The sequence below is a fragment of the Mauremys reevesii genome, linkage group 2 (genome assembly GCF_016161935.1).
Source record: "Mauremys reevesii isolate NIE-2019 linkage group 2, ASM1616193v1, whole genome shotgun sequence".
Classification (NCBI taxonomy): Eukaryota; Metazoa; Chordata; order Testudines; family Geoemydidae; genus Mauremys; species Mauremys reevesii.
In genome coordinates this window covers 78,118,003-78,132,412 of record NC_052624.1, presented here as the reverse complement: position 1 = coordinate 78,132,412, position 14,410 = coordinate 78,118,003, and the positions used below count along the sequence as shown (strand labels likewise).

Sequence of the window (14,410 nt, the reverse complement as noted above, 5' to 3'; positions counted from 1 at the left end):
GCACTTAAAAAACCAAAAACAAACTCTACCTGTAATTCTTTGTACTTTAAAGAAAAATACATGGCTTTCACAGCAGTATCAAACACTAATGACCTAACTCTTCTGTACTTATCCTACACAATCATTGACATTTCATTTGTGTATTGATCCCTCAGTGAAAGGAATTTGAGCTATACTGATTTATATGTGCTGAGAAGCCAATCTACAAGGCTGTCAAAATCAATTTTAAAAAACATAGTGGCGCACACCTTAATATTTTAGGCAGAATGAATTTATTCATATTGGGTTCTTTTAAAAAAGACTAAGAATGAGGCTACATTAGACACAGACCAGAGGGACCTGTCATAGTTTTACATCTTTTGAGAGCTAAAATGTTGTTTTGGTCCATTCTTTAAGTAAGATAAAATCATACCAATGAATCAAAACACTTTGACATTAACATCTCACCGCCAATATTTTATAAAAATGTCTGAGGTACTGATTTATTTTCTTCAGTACATTTAAAAAGTGCACATTTTGGTGATATGGAGCAATATCAAGTGTTAGTATTAATTTTTACCTTACCCTTTTAAATAATGCACTGTTGGCTAAGAAAATAATATTTCCTAGATCAGTTCTTCCTAAATCAGGCCAACTGACCAATTTTTGTAACTCCATTTTCATTATTCAGTTAGCAGGTAAGAAACAAGTAAAAATGCCCTCTTGTCACATGGATTTTAATAAGGATGTATTTGTTTTACCTGAAATTTAGAAGCAGTATTGTTAACTTAGAGCTTTTTCTTTTAATCTCTTTTTCCCCATTGTCCTTATAGCATAGTTGAAGAAGTGAAGTGGTTTGACTGTCTCCACTCTAGGAAGATGCTATGCACAAGGCTTCACATTCCTCTTGAGTTTCAAATCTGTTTTTGTTGCCTCCACAGCCGCCATACCAGAATGGAGTGCAGACTTTCTGCTCTTTGTCATAATACCACTTCAGAGCGTAATCTTGACACTCTCCTCCATCATGATCCACTGCACAAGCATCTAAAAAAGTCAAATAAAGGTTACGGTTAAAGTTTGTGAGGGAGAGAACCAAAATCATCAGAACTGGTACTTCAGAGGCAAAGAATATTCTGTTCAAGCTGGCAGACAAAAGAATTAGTAAGCTTTCTTGGGTCTTACTAGAGAACATGTTGTCTCTCTAGAACATGGTTGGTTGCATACAGGGTCGTCCTTAGCCATAGGCAGAACAGGCAGCTGCCTAGGGCACCACTAGGTCTGGGGGCACCACTCTGCTGGGAGCCTGGACAGATGGGAAGCAGTGGAGCATGTAAGGGCAGGGCTGCTGGGTCCTAGAGAGAGCTTAATGCAGCACAGTCTGAGGGAGGGGATTGGCTGCTGGGGTCTCGGGGAAGGGGTGGGGGAAGGAACTCACCAGTAGGGTGACCAGATGTCCTGATTTTATAGGGACAGTCCCGATTTTGGGGTTTTTTTCTTATATAAGCGCCTATTACCCTCCACCCCCATCCCGATTTTTCACATTTGCGGTCTGGTCACCCTAGGTGGGGGTAATTGGTGCCTATATAAGACAAAGCCCCAACTATCAGGACTGGCCCTATAAAATCAGGACATCTGGATCTGGTCACCATAGCTGGGGAGCGCGTCTCTCCCCCGGGCTGGCAGTGATCCATCTCATCCAGGGGGAGCTGCACAGGGCAGGATGAGCTGCTGTGGCTCCATGGGTGCCCCGTCCCTGAGATCAGATGCTGTGCTAACTTCACCATGGTCTGTTGGGCTGGCGGTGGTGCCCATTGGCATGTGATCGGACCTGAGGATTTGCTGCTGCTGTTGCCACTCTGCACCCCAAGAGGTGGATTTTGGGGTCCTGCAGTTTTCCACCTATCTCCTCCTCTACTGCAGCTGTTGGACCAGCAGGCTGGAGGTGAGCCAAGCAGGAAAGCAGTGCTGCGTTGCCATTTAGATTGTCATTTAACAAATTTGTTCGCCAAAAATGCTTGCTAACAATCCTGAATTCAATTTCAATATTTTTTTTAAAAAAATCAGTATCTTAGCCAAAAACAGAAAAATAAGTTGACAATTATTTGTGACAAGTTTGGTTTGGGGAAGGGAGTGGGCCAGTTTTCATCAGAGAAACAAAAAATGTTGACTGACTTTCCTATAGCCTACTGCTAAATAAAGCCTTCCAACAACTGTAATATGCTCATCTCCTTACTAGTGTATAGAGCAGGGGTCAGCAACCTACGGCACATGTGCCAAAGGTGGCACGCGAGCTGATTTTTGATGGCATGCAGCGGCGGGCTGAGCGGCTCAGCCTGCCACTGCTCTGAGGTTCCAGCTGCTGCCTCATTGCCACCCGGGGTCCTGGCCACCGGCCCCACTCAGCACCCACTGCTAGCCTGGGGACCCCCAAGAAACCCCAGGCTGGCAGCAGGCTGAGCAGGCTGGCAGCTGATACCCTGGCTGAGCCACTCAACCCGCTGTCGGCCTGGGGTTCCATTCACTCAGCTGGCAGCGGGCTGAGCAGGACTAAATTCAACGAAATAGGAAAACAAGAGCAACTAATGACAAAGTGCAAGAATCTAGAGCAGTGGTCCCCATCTTTTTCGTCTGGCGGTCGCCAGATGAAGGACTGTGGCAGTGGACGAGCATCTGCCGAAATGCCGCCGAAATTATCGGCGTCAAGTGGCATCATCCATAGGTGTCGCCACTGAAATGCCGCCGAATTTCAGTGGCATTTTGGTGGATGCTCGTCCGCCGGCCAGTACGCGAGTGCACTGAGAGGCCCTTGCGGGCGCCATGGCACCCGCGGGCACCGCGTTGGGGACCCCTGACCTAGAGAGCCTCCTGAAGCACGGCGATCATTTTGATTTAAATGGACTTGAACTGTATGAAGAATTGAGTACACTGTCATCAATGTCGCCACATGCAAAATCAATGATGGACGTTGTACAGTTTATTCATACCAGCAAACTTGTTGACATATATCCTAATGTATACATTGCCACTCGTATTCTACTGACAATTCCTGTTACAGTAGCATCAGGAGAATGGAGTTTCTCAAAACTAAAGCTCATTAAAAACTATCTCCGCTCTACAAGGACTCAGGAATGCTTGACTGGTCTTGCTATTATTGCAATCAAACAAGATATCACTTTGTCTTTGTCATACGATGACATTATTACTGATTTTGCAGCCAAAAAAGCCAGAAAGATTGCTTTTAATTAAAAACTAATCCTTGTTTCAATACCTCTTCATATACATTTCCAATAAAATGTTGACAAATTAAAAAAATGATATTATTTGCATAATTGTCAAATCAGAATTTTTTCTATAGTGCTGCTACTTTAGTGCTAGTCCATCAGCATTACAGTGTGCTTCAATTAAACTGGTTTTAATAACATGCATGTGGCAAGTTTTCCAATAGCTTATGTTTGTGTTGCTAAGAGCAAGACAGGCACAGGATCAACAGTTTAATAATCCCACCTAGGGCATCATAAATCCTAAAGACGGCCCTGGTTGGGCATAGGTGGCAGGTTATATATGTTTGCGGTGCTCGGGCTCCAAGAATATTGAGGGCCGGGTGCCCTGCTCCAACAATATTTGGAGCTTGGTCTCTCCTCCGGCCCTGCCTGGATCGGGCCCCGGCCCCCGCGGGTCTCCCCCCTGCCACATCCCTGCCTGGAGCAGGTCCCAGCCCCCGCCTGCCACCGCCCCACCCCCGTGTCCCCCTCCCCTCCCCGCCGCGTCCCTGCCTGGCAGAAAGCAGCGTGCGCCTCTCCCCTGCCTGCTTCTGCGGCCAGAGATCGGCTCCCGGCAGAACTGCTGTCTGCTGCCCCAGGGTCCTAGCGCCCGCCATTCACTAATGGCAAGGCAGGCTGCCCTTACCCTGTGCTTCTGCCCTCGCCCTGAGCCTCCCCCCCGCCCCAAACCCCTCATCCCCAGCCAGAGCCCTCATCCCCCCGCACCCTAATCCTCAGCCCCAGCCCTGAGCCCCCCCACATCATGAGCCCCACAGCCCTCACCCCACACCTCTGCCCTAGCCCTGAGCCCCCTCCTGCATCATGAACCCCCTTATCCCCCAGCCCCAACCCTCATCCCCTGCACCCTGATCGTCTGCCCCAGCCCTGAGCCCCCCGCAGCATGAACCCCTCATCCTCAGCCCCACAGCCCTCATCCCCTGCACCCTGATCCTCTGCCCCAGCTCTGAGCCCCCGCGCAGCATGAACCCCTCATCCTCAGCCCCACAGCCCTCACCCCACAACCCAACCCTCTGCCCTAGCCCTGAGCCCCCTCCTGCATCATGAACCCCTCATCCCCCAGCCCCAACCCTCATCCCCCTGCACCCTGATCCTCTGCCCCAGCCCTGAGCCCCCTCCTGCATCATGAATCCCTCATCCTCAGCCCCACAGCCCTCACCCCTACACTCCCTCCTATCCCCAAACTCCCTCCCAGAGCGTGCACCACCTCCCCCTTCCTACACCCCCACTCCCAGCCCAGAGCCTGCACCCAAACTCCATCCCAAAGCCTGCACCCCTCACCCCCTCCTGCACACCCAACCCCTGGCCCAGCCCGGAGCCTGCACCCAGCACCCAAACTCCCTCCCAGAGCCTGCACCCCTCCTGCACCCCCACCTCCAGCCCAGAGCCTGCACCCAAACTCCATCCCAAAGCCTGCACCCCTCCTGCCCCCTAATCCCCAGCCCAGAACCTGCACCCCATACCTCCCCCCGAAACCCCGCCCAGAGCCTTAGACAGGTGGGGGCAGAGTTTGGGGGGCGGAGTTGGGGGGGCGGGTTCTGGGCACCACCAAAATTTCTACAAACTTGCCACCCATGGGTTGGAGGGCTCATGATTCTACTCTCACTTCAACTAGTGAGGTTTTGAAATGAGCGGAGCTAGGAAAACAGAAGTGAAGGGAGAAAAGTAAGGCCATGTGGTTTTAGTGTCTAGGCTGGTGTATAAAACAGTTTATACCTGGTCTATAGTGATCAGGCAAATCATGTTAGCATGAACTGTCTTAACTATGTAAAAATTGTTCTTATTTTATCCTATTGTAGATGTGTTCATAAAAAGGTGTTACCAACACATCTTCCTTCCAGAAAACGACACTAAAGGCCGTGCTTAACAGGAGAAATCCATGCAAGTCTCTGATCCAAGTTCAGTGGTGATAAGTTAGATTGGGTATACGCTGTTCAGAAAATAGGTATAGGTAGTGTAACCTGCAGCAATTTGGTATGCAGCAGGCTAGATTTTGATCACATTTACACCAGTGTAAATTCAGACTCACTCGGCTAAAGTCAAAGGAGTGACTCCAAATTTTCACAAGTGTATGGAATCAGAATCTGGCACAGAAGGAAAGCCAGGTATCAGGAAAGCAAACAGGAGGAGGTAAAATAGTGTGGGACAATAACTTCTTTATCTCATACTCTCCGGCCTACCCTTCTTCTTCATTAGCATGGATATGCTGAATTGCAAATCAGTGCCAGGTACAGCTCCTTATAGCAGGGAATCCCAAACTGTGGTAAGTGTATGCAGTGAATTGATGGAACTTTTTTTTTTTTAAGTAGGTGGTAAGTGAACCAATGAACTTTGGGAACTGCTAGATTATACAAGTCTTTTGAGAAATTTATATCACTATCAATGGATTAACTGGAGAACCATAAACTGCATCTTATAAATTATGCTGTATTTGCATTGCAGCAGTTGATCAACACACAAAGACTCCCCACACCCATCCATCTGCCCTTTGTCAACAGGAATTCTATTGGGTTGTAGATTTTCAAACAGGTGAGGGGGGGCCACTAAATTAAACATGGGTAACTCTTATGGAATTTTTGTGATAAAATCTAGTAACCAGATCTTTAACTTTCAGCCTATTGCATCGTATAAAGAAAATCTGCAATGAAATACACACAGCTAGGTGGAAAGTGAAAGGTTATCACTGGCAGGGTATGATGAGCCTCTGTTTGGATGGGGACATACCTGATGGATGACTCGTCCCTTGTGCAAGAATGGGCGATAGTGGAATCATGGATGTACTGTCCCCCAGGCTAAGGACTGTCGTCCCAGGAAAGGTGAGCGTTCAAAAGAAGCAGCTCTGTTAGCTCACGAATAATAAAGTGATTTGCTGAGAGTGTCAATATCCTAGCAGGCTTTGAGGATTCAGTTTAATCTGGACTGACAAGAATTAGCTGCTAGTTTATTTTGTTTAACTAGAACTGCAGCTTTATTTCTCTAATAAAACATTCTAGATCCAAGTTAGAGACTAAATGACAGCACCAGCAAAGAGCTTTGCCTCAGGACCTAGAAACCATACCATAGTAAGCATATGCAGCTCCAGTTTCTACTGTCTCCTCTAAGTTTTCTTCTTTCTTCTCTGGGGCTTCTCCATATTCCTCTAGCTTGGCCTCTTCGGCAGTGTCCTCTGTGAAGTACTCCTCCTCAAAATCATATTTTTCTTCTTCTCTGACATCTACAGGTTCCTGAGTGGCTTCTGTAATTTCTTCTATGACTCTGCTTTCCATTAGTTTTTCCAAAGTCCCACCACCGTCAATTCCACCAAATTCAGGGAAAGGCATCCTGCAGGGGAAATACCCCACTTTAGCAATAGTTTATATGTGAAGAAGATGCAAAAGGCTCATTCACTCAAGTTATTGCTAATGGAGAACTTTGGGCCTTACCCTTGTTAGGCCTGAATAAAGATGTAGCACAAAACCAGTTGTGCCAATCTGACTGAAGTCAAGCATCTAGAGGTTTCTGGGTAATCTCAGAGTGGAAAATACTGACAGGCAGCATTGTCTCAACACCCTGTTTCCATGAAATCTAATGGGAATTTTGCCATTGCTTTCAAGGGGACAGGTCCTTTATTAGGAGAACAGGCTATACATATGCAATTGTACTCCCCACACCATTGCAACAATTCGGAAGGAGTTACCCTACCTCTCCAGAACAGCTACTTGCTGTTGTGCATCTCCTCGATTTAAGGTTTCACACTCTTCTTGCAGTTCTGGAGAAGGATAACTGTTCATTCCCCCTGTAGGAAGAGCACAGGTAGCAAAGTCTAAAAAAAATGCATGAAATTATTCTTATGAATTCAAGTAAGCATCTTCCAATAAATAAGCATAGCACAACTAGAGAGCCTGCAACCAAGAAACAGGACAAAGAGGAAATAAGTCCACAGAAAATAGCACTGGATATCACCCATACAGCCTGTCAAATAACAGAGGCTCAGGAGATTCCGGATTCACCTTGTGTAGATGCATCTGATTCTCTAATATACTGAATAACTTTTTATAGAAGTTGGAGCTTCTTTTAAATGTATTCCTGGTGTGGCTTGAAATCAATGACAGCTTCAAAATTATATTTGGTGCTTCTATATTGCTTATCTCAAAATGCTTATGAACATTAATAAATTATTCCTCATATCTGTGAAAATCTGGAAGTATTATCCCCACTTCACAGAGGTGGGAAAAAATGAGATAGAGAGTAAGTGATTTTCCAATGGTCACAGAGGAAGTCTGTAGTAAAACCAGGAATAGAACTTAGTTCTTCCTTGACTGCACACCTGATCCTCTTCTTTAGGGAAGACAATGGGACTGCATGTGTAAAAATGTACCTCAGAATTGGACCCAAGACATCATTAGACTGTAATGTTTTGTATTATAGGTATTACTGTGGTGATGAGCACCATAGAATCAGAATGGAGTTTACCTTCTTTTGTATACTAAGTGTAGCGCCCCCTCTCCACCTGGTTACCTTCTTTAATGCCAATCTGCTTACAGGTTTTGATGGACAGGTCTGGGTTCTTTTTGATCCTGCCACCCACACACTCAGCAGAGTGTATCTTCTTTATTTTTTCCTATGAATTTATTTGGTGGTGCCTCCACCCCCCTCGCTTTTTCCTGGCAGGGTCACCAGGGCAGCTTGGGAGGAAAATTCTAACCACAGGGTAATCCCCACTTATTTGCCAGATAGTGGGAGACTTCCAAGAAATAACACAATAATTATATTAAACAGGAGACAAATATAACATAACAGGGTAAAACACTATTGTTAGGTTCGCCAGTGCCCACGCTGCTAATACCTGGGACTTTCCCCAGTCATGTGACTTGATGTAGTAAATGTAAGATTAGTGTCCCATTGATACATGTACTTTGGTGGGGCCCTTGATGACCTATGACCACAAAATTCTTCTCTGCAGTGGTTTAGCAGTGTGGCTGACTGGGTTCAGTACAGCCCAAAGGACTCTCAAAGGGGAGAAGTTGTTAAATCCCTCCACAGGTTTAATATGCAGCAGGTTATAAAATCCCCAAACCCTTACTACCTAGCTTGAGGACACAGTTCAGGGAGTAGGGAGTCCCCAAAACAAATTCCCTGACTGACTAACTAAAAGATGGTGCACTCACAAGCTCCACAAATGATCCTCAGGTTCAGAGATGACTCTGGACTCCTCAGTCACTGCAGAGGGGATGATCTCTGCTGGCAGGGATACTCTTCAGGCAGGAATCAGGCTGCTTTGGTCCCAGGATTTCCCCTCACCACAAAGGGGTGCAGGGCTTAAGGTGCAGATTACACAACCATACTAAAATCCAAACTGTAGTCTCCTAGCCCAGCATCCAGACACACACACAGCAGGCAACAGCCCTGAACTAGCAGCCAGAGCAGAGCTGACCATGTGGTGACTGGTCTCACCTAGGAGCTGGAGGGCTAACTTAGCCTGGCTGGAGGAGTTTCCCAGTAAAACTCTACAAACTGGGAAACATCAGTGGAGAAGGAAAAGCCCAGCTGAGGGATCTTGCTTTCAGGTCCCTAGAGGCCAGTTCTCAGGGGGAACCCTGCATGCAGGCCTGGGACTTACTAGCTCCCCACACAGCCAGTCCTGCCCTTGCCCTGGCTGGCTCCAGACTGACTCAAAAATGGCTTCTTCCCTTTCCTGAACTCCCTGGGAGCAGGAGCAGCGCCAAGGTTTTTGCCGCCCTAGGTGGCAGTGCTCCTCCTCTGAGCATTCGGCGGTGAGGGTCCTTCCGCGTCTTCAGGGCACTTCAGCAGCAGGTCCCAGAGCGAGTGAAGGACCTGCTGCTAAATTTCCTGCCAAAGACCCGGAGCGGAAGGACCCCCCGCCGCCAAATTTCCACCAAGGGCGGCAAAGTGCTGCCCCCCAAATTCTGCTGCCCTAGGCGACCGCCTAGGGTCACCTAGTGGAAGCATCGGCCCTGCCTGGGAGGGGCATCTCACTCCCTATTGGTTGCCGGGCAGACTCTGAGTTTGCCTTGGCTTCCCCTCCCTACCAGGGACAGTGTGCCTTTCCCTGAGCTGCCAGCAGACAGAGCCCCAGGAATCTAGGTAATCTTCTTTGGGGTTACATAAGAATAGTAAGATAAACCCTTGTATCAGAGGCCTGAGGCCTGAACTAAAGTAATGGTCAAGACTTTCCTAACGTAAAGCAAAGTTAAGCTGTGAGCCAGAGGCAGGCCCTGCTCACAGAAGTTGGCAAGAAGAAGGCTGCTAATTGCACATATACACGTCTAAAAGGTATCATGTACTAATAGGATGAACATGTGCCAGGATGGCACCAGAACATTCTGGTACAAATGCATTCCACAGAGATAATGAGGAACAGGCTGACCCATCCTAAAGACAGGGTCAAAAGGATAATATGATGGATAGAGTTGTTTGTTCGAACCAACGTGTACAAGGAGAGAGGCAGCACCCCAACACGCAGAGGAGTTGTACCTCGATGCGTCAGGAGTGATATGTAACTTGTTTTACCTGGGTATAAGAATGCATCCCTGAGTTGATGTCTTTGTCTGGCCTAGGGGGCAGTGGAGAGTCCCGCCACTGACTGAGCTGTGTCCATTGTCAGGGGGTACATATTCGTAGTATGTCCTGTAGAGTCTGCAGGAAACTATTACTGTGCTTCATTTGACAAACCTGGCCGGATGCCTTCGTACCTTATGAGAGTCTGTGGTCACTGGGGGTTCTGTCAGTTCTGCTGTGTCGGCGATCTGCGCAGAGCCGGGACAGCACACAGAGGGAACACATGCACGCAGCCAATTGTTATCAACATTGAACAGAACAGAGCACCACACCGGTGACATCTGACGACATTGGTAACCCTGATCGTGATCTGGTGCGTAGGCCAGCTGTCCGCTGTGGGAATCGCGATCTAACCACAAGCTAGAGAGCCCCCAATCCCTCCCTGCAAATCCCCACAGAGTTTAAAAAATATAATGGGGAAGACATATGTAATGTAATTTGTAAGGCTAGGGCAGAGACTAGCCTTACAATGTAAAATATTGCCAACTATAACCATGGCTGTTAAATGGTTAAAGCAGCACGCCACAAAATTGGTGGGGCAAGTAACAGAAACAAAGAAAGAGATACAAGAATCAAAAGAAGCTACAAAGCCCTGGAATGCTCCCACCCCCTTGCAGGCAGGCAAGCAGCCCAGAGACAACCGGCACAGGACAGAATAAAACATTGGAAACAGCTGCAAGGAACCTACAAAAAAATACATGTGCCGTCCCCTGTTATAAATATTGGTGGTAAACAGCAGGCTTCAGGAAGCTACCTGAAGAATGAGGACAGAAGAATGTGCCTGAAGAATGGGGATATAAGTGGGAAAAGGTGACCCTAGTAAAATTAAAAGATGAAACAGGGTCCACTGCAGTGCAAACACTGCTTTATGATAAAAGCCAGGTTCTGGTACAACCTAAACCGGGACCTAGACTCGTGCCTGTTAGAACGGGACAAGTAAATGCACAGATGGGAAAAGTAGCACACAATATTTTCACTGAATTGGTAAATCAAATGAAGGAAAAAATGGAACAGTTCACAGAGCACATTACAAGATAGGAGCTGCGACTCAATCACAGAGGAATGAATAAAAAGGAATTTCAAAGTCAAAAACCAAAATTGAGTAGGTTAACACCTAAAATTGATGCATTAACATATGGAGTTGCCCAACAACAGTTAACTGCAGGACAAAAAGGGGCATTCCTTCAATCTGTTTGGCATGCAGACAAAAGCAACAGCCACTAGGGGAACAAATTCAGATTTTACAAGAGCAGATAATTACCCCCGCTCTCATCTCAGAGCCAAGATAAAAACCCAAGGTGCCGTTTCCCAACTGCTTTCACCCATGGAACCACACTCAGCTAAAAATATAACCTCCTTTCTCAAATATGTTTACAAACCAGTATGTTTTCTTTTATATCCTTTATCAGTTTGCTAAACTTGCTGCTGCTACCTGTACCTTATGAGTTAATCTCTCTTGGTTCAAGTCTCACTACCTTCCTAGGTAGCTCTTCACCCCCACCCCCACCTCTTTTTCCCTGCCTCTCCTCACTTTGACTCTTTGTGTTAAAAGTTATAGTTTTTACAGAAACCTCAAAAAGCTAAAGCAATTGAAAACAGAACAAAACAAGAAATACAAAGAAAACAAGGTAAAAACTTTACTTTAAATGAATCCAGTAAATTAATTATTTTAACTCTTCAGGAATGCAACAGCTGGAATTATTCCTAACTTTCTTGAAGATATGATTGCCAAGCAACTGAAATGGACACTGCTTCTAATCCTAACCACTCACTAATATTTGAAACATGGGCTTTTCTTATTTCCATATAGCAGAGTTTTAAAATAATGTTAAATATAAAGTAATGCAAAATTCGTTGGTACCAAATGAATACAATACATTTGGCAAATATTAATATATTTTTATCAGTTTTTGTTAAAAGTTTTAAATGAGGCAATCACTTGTTTATTCAAATGTTTAACCATTTTTATTTTTGTTTGCCTTATTTTATATAGTTATGAATAGAATTATGGCACCATTTGTTTGTAATTGTAAATTTGTCCTGTATGTCATGTGTGTTGTCCTGTGTTGTATTTTGTGTGTGTCACGTGACTTTTTTATTATTTTTAATTTGTTGCAACAAAAGGCAATTTTATACATTTAAAAATATATACGTATATGTGTTACTACACTATTTTAAGATCATGGTTGGGGTATAATCATAGTATTATTAACACCAATTTTTTTCTGAAAAGTTCAAAAAGGTTTCAGTTACAAATATATGTATATATATTTCTGCCTCAACAAATAATGCAATTGCAAACAAAAATAATTATTTTATTAATCACATTTCTGTTTTTAAAGTTTTTTATATTTGTTATTCAAAGAAAAAATGAAGGGGAAACCTCAACATTAAGGTAAAGATAATATTAACAAAATGTCAATTTCTTGTTTTGGGTTTTTATAAACTTGTTTGCACTTTTAAATATAGTTATAAGAATGTGATAGCAAAAATGTTTTAAAATAACAATTTATGCATAAAGCTAACCAAACAATTTCAACAGGTTTCCGCATTTTCAACAGGTTTCCACCTTTGGCTCCCAAATACAACAAAGCATCATGAAAGTTTAATACCCGCAGAGTATTTGCATGTATTTAAAATTTATTTTGGTTTAATTTTATAGCTGGTTTAATTTTATATGCTTTTCTTTTGTTATGTTATGTTATGTTAATGGGAAGCAGAGGTTGTTAAAGTTTGTGCTTCTAAAGAGTTAACAAGAGTGAAATTGGTATCACAAGCAAATTAATTCTAAAAAACTTAGTGAAAATTATGTTTCTGACTCTTTTACTAACACAGAATATTCAGCAGGGGGGAAAAAGCAATGCACCTTCTCACAGAAGATTGTGAGCATTTATTTTAGCAGTTAAGCATTACATTTAATATAAAATATTAGTAATGCAGCTCAAATGAAAATGAATGTCTACACAACAATTGCAAAAGTATAGCTTGTATTATAAAAGACTCCATCCCTATTACATAGTTTGTTTACAATGTAATAGGGAGAAAGTTAACCTTTGTATTAAAGTTTGGGTTACAGGGGAAAAAAAACGTTACTATGTTAACTAACAAAAGTTGTTGCATCCCATAGACCAAAGACACCAGAAAATACTAGTATACAGTGAAGAAACCCCCAAGCATCAAGAAAAGAAAAATGAAGTACTTTATAAATAAGAGACTGGTCAAAAACACCTCTGTCTACCATATATGAACAATTAAGCTAACAATCAGCTAAAAATCACTTGCTGGACCAGGATAAACTGTCATTTATTTTCAACTTAGTTACTGTGTAAAAACAACTATATTATCGTTGTACTGTTGTGTTATTGCTGTACAACATTTACAATGTGCATAACCTTGCTAAACTGTTTAACCAACACACAGGTAAAAATCAACAAATGGAGGGCAGCAAACAACATGAAGGCAAGGAGAAACAAATTGGTTAAAAAAAATTGTTACACAGTAACTACAAATTAGGTATATAAAATTCCCTGTTAGTACTGGTCAATTTGGGATCAGTAACACTGCATCCTAACTGAGGCACATGTTATTCAAAACAATTTTGTTCAGTGTCTGGGTACCAATACTAAATCCTTACACAGCAATATTTGAGAAATTGGTTACTGTCCATTCAGTAGGTTTTCTGAAAAACAACATCCATAAAAATAACTGGATCTACGTCAACTACTGGTGTATCACAGGGCAATGCAATCCATGGAACAGAGAAGCTAACCATTCCTGTTTCCTGTCCAGCAAAGCTTACCAGAGGGTGACAACCAGCAATAAGGGCAGGGGTGAGCAGGAGCGGGTTCGCACCGGTGGCAGGAACCGGTTGTTAAATTTAGAAGCGGTTTTAGAACCTCTTGCTAACTGGCTTCCCTGCAAGGGAAGCTTTTTGATGGGCTCCGGCTGGGAAGGGAGTAATTCCTCCTCCCCGCCACCAGGGGGCGCTGCACTGCGGGAGGCATGTGAGCTGCCTCCTGGCACTGTTGCTGCTGCTGCTCCTCAGACCTCTGGCCCTGGGGCTCCTGCTGCTGCCTGGTGGGTCCCTGGCTGCGTCCTGCTGCTCCGGCTGCTCCCAGCCGCTCTCCCCGTGTGAGTGTCTGCACCCCTTCCCCACTCCCTCTGCCTGCACCCCCTGCCCTCAGCCAGCCCCTGCCCCAGCCCCCCGTCTGCACCCCCTGCCACCCTCCCCTGCACGTAGCCAGCCCGTCTGCACCCCCTGCCCTGCCACCCCCATTGCACCCCCTGCCTGCAGTCAGCCCCTGTCTGCACCCCCTGCCACAGCCACCCCCCATTGCACCCCCTGCCTGCAGCCAGCCCGTCTGCACCCCTGCCCTGCCACCCCCATTGCACCCCTGCCCGCAGCCAGCCCGTCTGCACCCCTGCCACAGCCACCCCCATTGCACCCCCTGCCTGCAGCCAGCCCCTGCTGCACCTCCTGCCCTTCTACCCCCCTGCCCACAGCCACCCCCCATTGCTCCCCCTGCCCCCCCACCCACAGCCCCTGCCTGCAGCCTCCTCCTGCTCCCAGCCACTCTCCCTGTGTGAGTGTCTAC

The 14,410-nt window shown here is 45.4% G+C and overlaps 1 protein-coding gene across 3 annotated transcripts in view; it reads right to left on the bottom strand.

Moving 5' to 3' along the window:
• Nucleotides 1-282: 282 nt before the first annotated feature.
• The window catches only part of LOC120397414 (collagen alpha-6(VI) chain-like), a 117,800-nt gene continuing 103,672 nt past the window's right edge, over nt 283-14,410 (bottom strand). For all 3 annotated transcript variants that reach the window (XM_039523213.1, XM_039523214.1, XM_039523212.1), the window contains 3 exons: nt 6,939-7,032; nt 6,316-6,578; nt 283-1,023 (listed from right to left, as the gene is read on the bottom strand). In XM_039523213.1, the coding sequence (XP_039379147.1) occupies nt 851-1,023; nt 6,316-6,578; nt 6,939-7,032 (530 nt within the window). In that variant the 3' untranslated portion in view covers nt 283-850. The remainder of the gene's footprint in view (nt 1,024-6,315; nt 6,579-6,938; nt 7,033-14,410) is intronic.